The sequence below is a fragment of the Acinonyx jubatus genome, chromosome X (assembly GCF_027475565.1).
Source record: "Acinonyx jubatus isolate Ajub_Pintada_27869175 chromosome X, VMU_Ajub_asm_v1.0, whole genome shotgun sequence".
NCBI classification, from domain to species: domain Eukaryota; kingdom Metazoa; phylum Chordata; class Mammalia; order Carnivora; family Felidae; genus Acinonyx; species Acinonyx jubatus.
This window is the reverse complement of record NC_069389.1, coordinates 105,944,758-105,958,625: the sequence shown is the minus strand read 5'-3', so window position 1 is coordinate 105,958,625 and position 13,868 is coordinate 105,944,758. Positions and strand designations below refer to the sequence as shown.

At 41.9% G+C, this 13,868-nt stretch overlaps 2 protein-coding genes across 3 annotated transcripts in view; one reads left to right on the top strand and one right to left on the bottom strand.

Moving 5' to 3' along the window:
* FRMD7 (FERM domain containing 7) overlaps positions 1 to 12,336 on the top strand; it is a 54,290-nt gene extending 41,954 nt beyond the window's left edge. For both annotated transcript variants that reach the window (XM_027054408.2, XM_053201697.1), the window contains exons 7-12: positions 140 to 287; positions 3,216 to 3,311; positions 4,710 to 4,873; positions 6,810 to 6,878; positions 6,989 to 7,064; positions 8,133 to 12,336. In XM_027054408.2, coding sequence (XP_026910209.1) covers positions 140 to 287; positions 3,216 to 3,311; positions 4,710 to 4,873; positions 6,810 to 6,878; positions 6,989 to 7,064; positions 8,133 to 9,197 — 1,618 coding nt within the window. In that variant the 3' untranslated portion in view covers positions 9,198 to 12,336. The remainder of the gene's footprint in view (positions 1 to 139; positions 288 to 3,215; positions 3,312 to 4,709; positions 4,874 to 6,809; positions 6,879 to 6,988; positions 7,065 to 8,132) is intronic.
* The window catches only part of STK26 (serine/threonine kinase 26), a 54,275-nt gene continuing 51,891 nt past the window's right edge, over positions 11,485 to 13,868 (bottom strand). The window contains exon 12 of the mRNA XM_027054410.2: positions 11,485 to 13,254. Within this exon, the coding sequence (XP_026910211.1) occupies positions 13,230 to 13,254 (25 nt within the window). The 3' untranslated portion in view covers positions 11,485 to 13,229. The remainder of the gene's footprint in view (positions 13,255 to 13,868) is intronic.

Sequence of the window (13,868 nt, the reverse complement as noted above, 5' to 3'; positions counted from 1 at the left end):
AAAAAAAAAAAAAAAAAGCAAGTCCTTAAGTCAGAGAAGCTTCGAGCTCGAGAAAACACTGAGCTCCTCTTGGAGCCCTTAGGGTGGAGGTGTCATTCTTGCCGCATTTATTAGGCTCGTAAATTCTTTCCCTTTGCAGCGGCAGGAGCCCAGCTGAATCGGACATTCTGCTACTGGATATAGCAAGGAAGCTGGATATGTACGGCATCAGGCCTCACCCCGCCAGTGATGGCGAAGGGATGCAGATCCACCTGGCTGTTGCTCACATGGGAGTAGTGGTGTTACGGGTACCAACTCTTTCCTTGAAAGTCCTGAGGCTTTGGGGGTTACGTTGGCACAAGCGTGGGTGTCCATTCCTGAGGTGACCTCACCTCTCAGTATTACCACCCGTCAGAAAGGGAGGGGACACTTGCCAGTGTCTTGGGTAAGTCTTCTCCCCTTGATGTGCTTTGCCTCCATTTATGGTCTGTAACTGACTGTTTTGACTCACAGGAACTCACACATTATGGATTTGGGCATCTTAAAAGCTTAGGCTGTGATGCGGAGTGCACTCACCTTATCCGGATGCACCAGAAACAACCCAAAGGGTCCAAAATGTGGTGTTCTCATTCAGTTACTGGTTTCACTGGAGATGCCCACCGTCGGCTGCTAGGCAATTAGAGCCCAGTGTGCCAGCAGTTGCTTCTGTTTACTGGTTCATTATTTTCCCAGGACGTTGTTTTTCAGGTTAGAAACCAACTCAGGCCTCTCTGGTCCTCTATCATCATGAATCCTCACTCCAAGGAACCTGACCAGTCCATTAAGTCTCCTCACATGTGTGAACATTCAATGAATTTAGATACAGGTTAAGGTTCAAGAGCACTTGCCTCACCTTCCAAAATGATAGGTAGAAGGGTGGCTGGGTAGCTCAGTCAGTTAAGCATCTGACTATTGATTCATCTAGTGGTTTATGAGTTTGAGCCCCGCGTCTGGCTCTGCGCTGACAGCACAGAGCCTGCTTGGGATTTTCTCTCTCCTTCTCTCTCTGCTCCTCCCTTGCTCATGCTCTCTCTCTGTGTCTCCTTTCAAAAATAAATAAGTATTAAAAAGATGATAGGCAGATAGCTGGGCAGGTTTGGGAATAAATCACTTGTGAGAGAGGAAGGGATGAGCTCAGGCCCAGTGATCTCCAGGACCAAATTAGAGTACTGAAGTAAGTCACAAAGAGTCAGGTACAGACTCAGCTAAAAGAATCTTGGCCTTCTCATTTTTCTGGTTGTAAACTTTGGGGCATGAGAATCACACTCGTGGGCAAAAGACCCAATGGGTCACAGGCATGCCTGTTTACCCACTCCACTCTAAGCCCCGATCCTCACCATTTCCTCCTGCATGGGAAAAAATGGGGGAGGGCAGAGGAGCAAAGCCATCATGTTAGTTGTGACCTCCTCCAGTGTGAATACTTCTGTGGACAGTGTGAAACGGTGTAGCTGGTCTATTTTGTCCTACCCCAAATCCAGTCAAAGAATACTTGTGTACTGAGTACTTCCTACGTGTTCTTCATTCATTGTATTATTATTTTCTTTTTTAAACAAAACCAGCTTTACTGAGATATAATTTGCATGCCATAAAATTCATCTGTTTTAATTGTTCAATTCAATGGGTTTGAGTATTTTTACCGAGTTGGGCAGCAATCTATTCATTCAATCTTCTGTCAGTATAGTTATCGTACATCCACCCTATGCAGACGCTAGAGGTACAGAGGTGAGCAGGAATTATCCTGACTTCATGGACCTTGCATTCTAATAGGGGGAAGACCGACAATGAAACAAGTAATTTTATTTGTTATTATTTTTTAAGTTTATTTGTTTTTGACATGAGCATGAGCATGAGCAGGGGAGGAGCAGAGAGAGAGGGAGAGAGAGAGAATCCCAAGTGTGGGGATTGATTCATGAATCGTCAGATCATGACCCGAGCCAAAACCAAGAGTCAGCTGCTTAACTGGCTGAGCCACCCAAACACCCCTAAACAAATAATTTTAAACAGATACGATGTACTTGTGCTTGAAGAAGTGTGGGATGCTATGATAACACATGGGAAAGGAATTGAACATTTAAGCTAAGACCTGAGGAAGTTGTCCAGATCGAAGTGAGGGCTGGCAGGTGAGGGATGGGGTTCCAGACAAAGGGCACACAGACAAAGGCCCCGAGAAGGGTAAAGGATGACATAATCAAGAAACTAACGTTAAGCGTGACCTGTGGCTCCTATAATTAAGATACTCACAATTTATTTTGAGAGACCAGAGCAATAGTGATCAATAGCAGCCAGTAAGTAATCAAAACCTAATTTATCATATTTATTTGAAGTTGTGCAAGTATACACAACAAACTAATAAATGTGGTTATCTATAGAGAATGGATAGATAGGTACAGAGGGACAGAGATAGGAGTGATGGTGATAGGAGCAAGGTTTCTCAATGTCTATATTTCTGTATACCTTTGATTTTTGGAGCATGTGGGCAAACAAATACCGGCTAACCGACAGATCAGCCAACCAACCAACCAACTAACCAACTAAAAGACCTAAATGGTTTGGGAAGTCCACTATAGCCAAGGGAGTTAAGAGGAGTTAGAAATGGGTGTAGGCTGTCATAGTTATACAGAACGCTTTAGCGCGGGTGCTACCAGACTGGCAAGAAAGCTTGGCTATGGGGAAAGCAATTCTAGGTAAGGAGAATGAGGAGCCCTCTCTCTGGGAGGGAAGGTACAGAGTTGGATGGAACACTGTTTTCTAGGATCAGTGGGATAGAAGGCTGAATATTCAATATAGTCGAGGCAGGAAAACCCAGCCAAAAGTGTTTAGACTTGATGATGCATGTAGTGAGGAGCTATCGAAGGTGTTTGAGTAAATGGAGTGGCAGTTGAATGTGAAAACGTAGGAAGGGGCGAGATTAGAGAAGCTATTGCAGTAATCCTTTTCTACTGTGATCTCCCCATCCTGGCTGGAAACCTTTCCCAGGTGTACCCCTTCTTGCTGGCATTTCGGAACGGCCCTGTGTCCCACCTGGAATGCCTTCTGCGGCCCATAGCCTCTGCCTAGTACAGCAGGATCAGTATGTGCAAGAGATAGATCAAGGATGGTCCCATGCACAGAAGTGCATTTTCTAGCAGGTTCTCATTGTCTTCCAAACCAGCTTTTGCTGCCATTCACCTTGAAGTCTGCCATGTGTTTCATTATAGGGAAATACAAAGATCAATACTTTCAACTGGGCTAAAATCCGCAAGTTGAGTTTTAAGAGAAAGCATTTTCTCATCAAACTTCATTCCAACATTTTGGTAAGTAGCTTTATAATAAATTCTTCTACTTTTGGTTCACTTGGGATTTCTTGGTTGTTTCAGCAAATTGTTTGAATGTGGGTGGTGAAAGCTGGCTGGCCCTGGGGGGTGATGTACTCCCTCTTTTGCCTCTACATAAATAAACCAGAGCGTTAGTCATATTTCTACTCAAGGCAGAACACCAAGAAATCCTATTGACAGTTCAGAACGAATAAAGTAGTAGGAAAATGGGGTGGCTGGAATGAAAGACAAGTCTCCTTAAAAAAACATTTTTTTCCCAGGGATTTGAGAAGTCAAATGGAAGTGAACAGATCTAGGACTATGGACATATTTATTTGATGTTATCTGCCCCATTTTATAAAGTATTTTCATGCCTCTTCATTAAACAAAAAATAACTGAACACCTACTACATGCCAAATAATTGAACACCTATTTGCCAAAGCAAGACGTAGGGAGCTTTGGGTGTAGATTAAGCAAAAGAAGGAATTGCCGGTCAAGGCCGCATTGTTCGGGGTGAGACAACGATGCTACAAAGGATGTCCTTTTGTGACCATAAAGGAAATGAAAAATGTGTATCAACTCATGTTTTGACCTACAGAAGATTCAGTAGCTTGGGCTGCATCCTCTGGATCTTAGCCTTACGTAAAAGTGTTTGTTTGAGCACTTCAGGAGACTGTACCCAGTGTGAGGCTTGTGGAGTGTCCCAGGGCTGCATGCAGGAACCTGAGAATGAACAAAAGGAGGTGGGGGGGGGGTCAGCAGAAAATAGGGCTGCATGCATGCGTGGGCAAAGGCGGGTATATAGTGGGTCGGAGGATGGAGGAAACTTGAACTTTAGGTCTGGAAGGCTAAGCTCCCCTAAAGCAGATTAGAATATGCTAAGTGAGCAATACAGAGCATTGTCGAACAAGGCAGCATAGAGAGGACAGTGTTTCTAGCTGATATGTTAAAAAAGACTCCCACACGTGTAATCATCCTATAAAGCCTACCATCTGTAAGGAAATCCCCTCCCCCCCACCCCGTTTCCTGTTGGTCATTTATAACTTCTTGTCACCTTGAAAGGATGTCCTTTGATGTTCATTTTAACCTAATTTACAACTTCATAAAAAGGTTCCTGGCAGAGAAGTGGGGTGGGTGGGTAAACAACCGTTTGAGGTGAGGGGGCTGCAAAGCGAGATGGGCTTCTTAGAGAAGGCTCTGTTTTTGAGCAGTGGCCCTGTCCATTCCTCGGAAGGTGGCCAATCATTTGCTTTTAGTAGGTGTGAAGCCTGTAGGGAGCCGAGTGGAAAATCGGAAGCTGCACGGGCCCTCGGACCGATGGTTTGGATAGCATTGGGATTTGAAGTTCTTTGATAGTCATGAAGGGTGTTCCGCTTAATGGAAATTGGTTTATACAGGTGTTGTGCAAGGACACCTTGGAGTTCACCATGGCCAGCCGAGATGCCTGCAAGGCTTTCTGGAAGACTTGTGTGGAGTACCATGCTTTTTTCAGACTTTCTGAAGAGCCCAAATCAAAGCCCAGAACCCTACTCTGCAGCAAGGGCTCCAGTTTCCGCTACAGGTAATGAAATATTATTGCACGTGGGCATACTGTACACGCAACTTCTTTTCAGTGACAGGGAAGGCAGTAGGAGGAGTTGAATTCTAGAAGCAATACAGAATCCGTTTAAGTCACTTAAAGGGTGACACCCTTTACGGCTCATTCTCTGTGTGACACATTAGGTCAATATTTCCTAACCGGGAAGGAGGAGGAGGGAAGCATCCTAGCAAGGGGTTAGATCAGAATATTGGCAAGCATGAGAAGCAGGGAGCAGACACTGTTTGAGAAGACGTATTTAATGAACCTATTGTTTTCTTTATATGAACGTGTATGCAAGCCATGGAAAGGGCAGCTCAACAACATCCGTTTGGTGGTGGTTAGGCAAGAGATAGCGTGAGAAAACACTGGAAGAATGGAAGCAAGGTCAAAATAAGATCTTGTTTTTACTTGAACGCACCAGCCTAGTCACTCTTTGGAAGAGGCTTTCAGAACTCTTAGCTAAGGTAAAAAAAAAAAATCCGAATTGAATATTTCCCATAGGGGATTTTCAAATAGTGGAGGCCTGCCTCAGTAAGAACTGAGGAGATTTTAAAAACATACATATTTTTGATGGAATCTTTCCAAAATGTATTTTACAAATCCCTGCCTCCTTAAACAGATGATACTGAGCATATTTTGCCCTTTTCTTAATGACCTGAGTTATTATAAACATCACTTATTAACCTGCACAGGCAGCTGTAGTGCAGTGATGGCCTCAGGGCGGGAGAGGAATGTCAGTCCCTGCACCCCAGTGATAAATGGCTCAGAGTTTTGGGGCTTTATTATTTTTGTGATTTCCTTTTTGGCTTTTGTGTTTCTCCCAGCTGGCTTTCTTTGTTGGTATGTGTCTGGCTGGAGCAAACCTCTTCTAATGTTTTAGTTAGCTGTTTTTCCTCTGTCATGAATTGGGAAACCAGATAAATAGCCTTATTAGAAATTGTGTATGGGGGCGCCTGGTGGCTCAGTGGGTTAAGCGTCCGACTCTTGGTTTTGGCTCAGGTCATGATCTTGTGGTTTCCTGAGTTTGAGCCCTGCATCGAGCTCTGTACTGATAGTGTGGAACGTGCTTGGGATTCTCTGCCCTTCCCTGCCATTCTCTCTCTCTCTCTCTCTCTCTCTCTCTCTCTCTGTCAGTAAATAAACTTTAAAAAAATATTAAGAAAAAAAGAAATTGTATCTAAATTTGTAGGTAGGGAAAAGGCCTTCATAGGAAAGTATATTAGTTTTCAAGGCCAGATTTTTTAACTGTTATATAGTCCTGTTCAGAAGCTTTTAAAAATTTCCTGGGCTCTGTGTAGATGAGGTTGATATATGCCTGATATTTGGATAAGTGGGTATTATTCTTAATTACTGTGACGGTCAAAGATTCATGGCATATGTCATTCATGTGGACTCGACTTCAGCAGTAAACGAAGCTTTCAAGTTTTAGTAGCCTACTGGCTTATGGCTAGTGTTAATAAAATGTCTATCTCGGGGCACCTGGGTGGCTTAGTTAAGTGTCCAACTTCCACTTGGGTCATGATCTCACAGTTCGTGACTTCAAGCCCCTCATTGGACTCTGTGCTGTCAGCAGAGAGCCCACTTCAGATCCTCTGTCCCCCTCTCTCCCTGCCCCTCCCCCACTCACACTCACTCTCTCTCAAAAATAAACATTAAAAATTTTTTTAAGTGTTTATTTTTGAGAGAGAGAGAGAGAGAGAGAGAGAGCAAGCAGGGGAGGAGCTGAGAGAGGAAGACACAGAATCTAAAGCAGGCTCCAGGCTCCAAGCTGCCAACATGGAGCCCGACGTGGGGCTCGAACCCACGAACCGCAAGAACATGACCCGAGCCGAAGTTGGACGCTTAACCGACTGAGCCATCCAGGCTCCCCCCATCAAATCTTTTTTAAAATAAAATGTCTGTCTCATTCTTAAAATAGCGGAAGAACCCAACGGCAACTTTTGGAATATGGAAAGAAAGGGAGGTTGAGGAGCTTACCATTCGAGAGGTACATGGTTTTCTCTCTCTCGTGTTGATTTTAAGTTGAATTAGAGAATTATATATGTTCTGTAGGTGCATGAAGACCATTTCAATTCCTTCTCTGTTTGGGGATTTCAGGAAACATTACCCATCTCAGTACCATGAACGGCAGTGCAGGTCGTCACCAGACCTCCTCTCTGATGTATCAAAACAAGTAAGGTTTCTGAAAATTCTTTCTGCTTTAGATAAATGTAATGCATCTACATTTCAAATGCTTTTAAGATTTGATTCTGCCAGAATCTCCCAGTGTGTAAAAAGGTGAATGTTTGAATAGGCTGGTCTCCTAGGGAGATCTGTCAGCTCAGTCTTTCCAGCCAATAGAAGACCATTTAATAAATGACCACTGGTGTGTACTTCATAGACTGGAAGGATATGGCACATTTTTAAATTGCACCTTGTGTTGCTAACATCTTGCAAAATGCAGATCCAAATGAATTTCTGTGGCTTTGCATGTTTAAAAGTAAAAGCTCTTCCTTTTTACCTAATGAAAATCTTAAGGCTTAGAGGAAGCTGTAAGGTCTTGGGTTAACGTTTTAAAGTACTCTTGCTGTGTAATTTTGTCACTTAATTTAAGAATAGTGCTGTTCTCCTGGAACAGTGAGATGATGGCTTCGTTTGGGTTTTATAGCATTAGCCACGTTAATTATTTTTCTTTGGCTCTCCCTAAAAAAAAAAATAATAATAATAATTATAGGTCTCACAAACGCTCATGTCTTCATTCAGGTCATAGGCAGCTTTTATCTCAAAAGCTTCACAGAGGTATGATGCTGGAAGGTACCATCTAATCTATGACCCTCTCATGCCATTCATAGCCCTCCTTCCCACCATTTTACAGAAAATAGGGAGGAGGCTGGAGCAGGGAGGTTAGGGGACTTGCCTAAGGTCACACGGCAAGTCAAAGGCAGAACCAGAACCAGAAAGCAGAACCCCTGGCTCATTTGTAGAGCTACTAAACCGCACTGCTTAAAGTCCCGCGCTGGCTGGAGCACATGGAGAACTCAGAGGCTGGGCTTGGGGTGGCAGTGAGAAAGGAGAGCGTCCTGTGTACTTTTTAGCGCAGGGATTGGGATATGGCACAAGTTATGGCCCTGCCTGGGACTAGAACATGGGTTGAAACGACCGTGTGAGAAATACCTTTGTGCAATTGGAGGCTACTTTGGATCCCTGCCCCCACCCCCACCAAACGACTCTTCTCTTCTTTCACCATGTCCTCCCTCTCAAGGTGGAAGATTTGAGACTGGCGTATGGCGGCGGATACTACCGAACCGCGAATGGGGTGCGAGCCTCGGAGCCCGTGCTGGACGGTAGGAGGAGGAGCTCCGCGGCCGAGGTGACGTTTGCCGCCGCGCCAGAGCGGTCCAAACCAGAGGTGGACCCCGCATTGTTACATCAGTCCCAGAGCAGTTCCTCTTTCCCTTTTCTTTACACAGACCCCGATCCCAGAGACTACTTTGAGGGAAGGAGTCCTCTGAGCTCCTTCCAGCCGAGCTGTAAGTTTGCTGACAATCACATGAGCACACCTGCCGGCCTCACAAGTGAAGTGAGCCCAGCGAGGCGGCTGACTTACACAGATGTGCCCTATATACCTTGTACTGGCCAGCAGGTCAATATTATGCCTCCCCAAGTCTTTTTTTACGTGGACAGACCACCCCAGGTGCCCAGACGGTCTCCGATCTTGGCAGAGGAAAGGGAAAGGCCAGACAGCTCTCCAGGGCCCACTGCAACGAAGCCAGCCAAAAGGAGCCCAAGGAATGTCAGAATGAAGAGCTTTCAGCAAGACTTTGAAGAACTCCAAGAAGCTATGGCCAGGACCAGTGGTAGGAGCAATATCAACATAGATCTGGAAGCGGAAGACCCAAATTTAGAAGATGCGTTTGCATGTAACATTCAAGAGCAAACTCCCAAACGATCCCAGAGCCAATCAGATATGAAAACAATCCGTTTTCCTTTTGGGTCTGAATTTAGACCTTTAGGGCCTTGTCCTACTCTGAGTCGTAAAGCTGACTTTTTCCCATATATGTTTGCAGAGCAGGAGCTTCCAACAGTTTTAATGCATCAGGGAGCATCAGAAAGATACGTAGCTAGTGAATCCAGTGATTCAGAATCAGAAATTCTTAAATCGGACTACTACTCTTTGTATGGCAAAGGGATAAGGTCACCCATGGCCAGAATCCGCTTATCTTCTGGTAGTCTACAGCTAGATGAAGAGGACGAAGACGTTTCTTTCAGTACACCGACTGCTGAAGACAGGACTTTGCTAAAACCGTGTAATTACTTTTTAGCTTAGAAGTGTGAACGCCAGGAACATTCCTGGGCCAGTTCCATGTTGCCAACTTAGATTAAAAAAGAAAAAAAAAAGGAACCTTCTGCACAAACCATTTTCTTAGTTACTACTCATTGGCATTAAGGGAATCTCCTGAGTTTGGGCACCGAGCTTATGAAAGATCCAGCTGCTGCCTCGTTCCTCAATCTCCTCTCTTCAAGTTTCCTCTGAAGTGACTCTGGAACATACCTTCTCGTCACCAGCACTGTTGTAGGGTGAGGTGGCCATTTATCATCTCCATGATACATTTCTCCATAGAGACGTTATCAGTGAAGTTCGCGCTCTTCCACATTGAAGAATGAGGACAGTATGGGTTGGCATGTAGAATTGTGTCCTTTAGTGATTTAGTAGATTGTGACTATGTTGGTCATTTTGTTCTTAAACCATACTGCGACTAAAGGTTCCAGTGCAAATGTTTCTGTGACGTGTTAAAGATTTTGATTTTTATAACATATATTAGGGGGAGCATGGCCCTCTGATGTCTCAGGAACAAGATGGTGGCATACATCCTCTCGGCAGAATACAAGTTTGTGATGCATCTGGGACTGGGAAAAATTCTCAACCTCGGAAATTCATGAATTAATTTCTAAAGCCAGATATATGCCTGATGAAGATATGATGCTTGACTTATTTCTCTATTCTTAACTATTACATGTAGTGAAAGATAAAAGTCAACATGTTGGTTTATCTACTTTCTCCTGCAAGACTTAGTTTTTTTTTTTTTTTGCATGTATGTAGGCAAAGAAACGAGATGAACAGAATTTTAAGAGTGATGAACATCCATTTATTTAAAAAAATAAGTTGCAACTATGATCTTCATTTTGCTTGTTATTATTCTTTTTAAAAGTTTATTTGTCTAGAGAGAGTGAGAGAGAGCAAGCAGGGGAGGAACAGAGAGGGGAGAGAGAGAATCCCAAGCAGGCTCTGTGCTGTCGGTCCAGAGCCTGAATGTGGGGCTCCATCTCACAAACTGTGAGATTGTGACTTGAACTGAAATCAAGAGTTGGATGCGTAACCAGCTGAGCCACCCAGGCACCCCTGGGTCTTCATTTTGTTTTAATCAATTTCAGAAATGATTGGTTCTGGTTTATTACTAAAGGAAGGGGCAGTTAGAAAATAAGAAAAAGGAAGGAGGGAGGTGGAAATGTATATTCAGGGATGAAGTGGTTGAACTGTGATTGCTGAAAAGAGAAAGGATCATGCTAAAGCCAGACTGAGTTCATGAACCAAGATTCTATTCCTGACCCATTCAGAATTTCCCTACTATTCCTCCTGGAAGGTACAGCATTCCATCTGAGAACTCCATTTATTGATTTTAATGTTAAGTACAACATATTTACAGGACAATGTTGGGTACTAACTTCAAACAAATGATGCAATTACATAAGCAAGCTATTTTTATACATGACTTAATGGAGAAAAGATGGATGGAATCGTTTTCTTACTTTCCTCATCCTTATATCAGAAAATATCCTTTTAACATACCTTTCTCTAGTCCTTTCCCTCATTCTAGCACTTTTTTCCCTGCTCCTTGAATCCTACCCAGTAACTCACAAATCTATCTAGCATCTATCTATCTATATTTGAGAGAGAGAGAGCACGAGCATGGGAGGGTAGAGACAGAGAGGGAGAGAGAGAATCCTAAGCAGTCTTCGTGCTGTCAGCGTGGAGCCTGATGTGGTGCTTTATCTCATGAACCATGAGATCATGACCTGAGCCAAAATCAAGACTCGGACGCTTAACTGACTCCCAGGCTCCCCAAGAAAAGCTATTTAATAGTAAGAATATATTGAAGTCCAGTTATGTATGTGTTAATCCTATAGATCCTCAAAGCTATATTAAGCTCATCTTCGACTTTTTCTCTAGGAAAACTCAAATTCCTTTAGGCTTATATGCTATTTCTCATCTCAGCTCTGGAAGTCTTTGTGGAATTTGTTTTCCCCAAAGAGCTATATGGTTCAAGTCTGTATATGATTTCCTAATAAAACTATTGTTAGGGTGACCGTACAACTTATTGTCCAACCTAGGACATTTCTGACTGAAAGAGGACTCTCAATAATTTCGTCATGACAGGGGGGCATATCTTCACTGTAGCTATAATCAATGTTTGAATATGAAGAATACCTTCTAGTTTCCAATGGAGACGTTGGTGTTAAATTTCCAACAGCAAATTAAAGGGCAAAGGAGAAAAAATTTGAAATAATTAAAATATGACACCATAACCCCCCTGGAGAAAACATACACTGAGGACCATGAAATTTAAATATTTATTTTTAACCCCCCCGCCCACAACACTGGAGTATGCTTCACCTAGAAACAGTTTATAGGACTAGTAACTATAATGAATAAGCAATATAATTCCTACTCATGATGTGGCTGTGTTGTCAAGTTTCAAATAATCAATTTATAAATTTATTACCTTTGCTTTTACAAAAATATTCATTTAACCCATGACATGAGTTGCAAAATTATTCCTAGACCTCTATAGGTTATAAACTGTAATTGACTTTCAGTTCCATAGCAGGTGAACATTTCAACTGAACCATTACTTCAAAATACAATGTGTTAAAAGTAATTGTTACAGTGTAGGCACCAATGAAAAGATTTTTCTTGGCATATGACATGACCACAACTTATTCAAGTGTCTGTATTATTACAGAAAAAGAGGAGGTAATGGCCACTTTGACTAAAACCTGTATTCTTGAAGAACGTCTTTCTTCTAATATTTGGCAATTATTCAGGTTTTTAGAAATGATTTCTGTGCAAAAACCAAATTGTGCAGATCTAAACCAGACGTTAACTATCAAAACTAATTAATACCAATAATTCTACAACTACTGAAAATATAGCCCCAGTTCAAAACTTAGGCAGGCATAATATATATATTGGGCTTAAAAGAAAAAAGGTATTACCCCATGTAACAGTACCATAAATATAACAGCTAATTAACTGTACAGTCTAACTTAACATTGTACGGACACAGATCATTCTGTACTATGGTTATTTTCATATGAACTAAAAAATGCTTATTTAAATACCCTTTCAAAAATGAACAAACGATGCTTATGTACTAGATAATTATGAAGAACAAAAAAAGTATAAATAGTTTATAGGACATTTTACTACCATGACAAAAATATGCTGGTGTAAATTATATTCCTACCTGTTGATCAGGTATTTAATCACATGATTATCAGCTTTTTTTTAAGCCCCCCAAATCCAAGCATAAAATATGCAATATGAATTGAAGATTTTAAAAACGAAGCCTAATTCCTCCAGTACTGCCAAAAACCCATCCTTGGCTAATTAGTATTGCTTTAAATTTTCAACCATGTTAAATGAGGGTTAATAGCCTCTTCTAAAAGAGAAGGTAAATACTGTTGCTACATGTTGCCTATAAATGCTTCAAACACAGGGCTCTCAAATGTGATCGTCATTGAGCTGCCTGGGATATCATACCAATTTTGTATAAGAGTCAATACTTTTCCAGGTTTCATTGCCAAGAGCTTATTAAAAACTTCTGTCCTAAGAAGATATGACCTGTTTCCATCTCCCCACCAATAGTCATTTTTAGAAAATGCTTGGTTTAAAAGATAAAGTGTTTTGAGTCTTGATGATTTACAAAAGTTGAATATTTAGGATGACTTTGAAAGACCTGTATGTTTCTTGGGTGCACAGTTAACTAAAGATCAAAACATGAAAGGTATTCATCCCAGTAACTTAATAATGATACCTAAAAGCAAAACTGTATTGCAACATTTAGTAGAATACAGGTGAAACTACAGTATTAAAAGTTATTCCTTACAAAATAATCTCTTTAAGATATAAAATGATAAACACCATCACAAAATAGTTGAAGAGCTTCTTCCAAATCTTCAATGTTGCAAAGATCCAAAAGGCACATGGAGCTCATGAGTTAAGCATTGTTAAGCTTTAAGTAGCTTTGGTGGGTTTCTCTGAGTCCGCATGAAACAGAAGCCAATAATAAGAAGTTCCTTAGGGGGATTCATCTGCTGAACACCTATAAAATGAAGAAAAACGTAAACGGATACGTAACTATGTATGTTTTTATTTCTCAGCTGTGTGAACTCTGCAATGGAGGAACTGATTCGGCAAACCAAATTCTCTTACTGAATCTCATGTAGAGGTTAAAATATAAAGCAGTTCAAAAATCCCTTCTGTATCTGATTTTACAACCTCCAACCGATTTGTCTGCAAACTGGAAAAGAGTGGGAGTTGTCCATGAAAATCTATTGGATTTTTTAAGATATTTATTTCAGAGAGAGAGAGAGAGAGAGAGAGAGAGAGAAAGAGAGAATATCTTAAGCAGGCTTCACACTGTTAGCGCAGAGCCTGATGCGGGGCTCGAACTCACAAACTGTGAGATCACAACTTGAACTGAAACCAAGAGTCAGACGCTCAGCCACCTGAGCCACCCAGGTGCCCCAAATCTATGGGATTTTTAAGAGGAGCTTCAGTTTATCTGTACAAGTAGGCTTCATCCGAGAGAAGATCCATCAGAGTATATGGTTTATAGGCTGTATAGTTTGTTCCAATTTGATCCCAGTGGCATCACAAATACAAAAACAAGTAGAAAGATGTACTGAGGGGCACCTGGGTGGTTCAGTTGGTTAC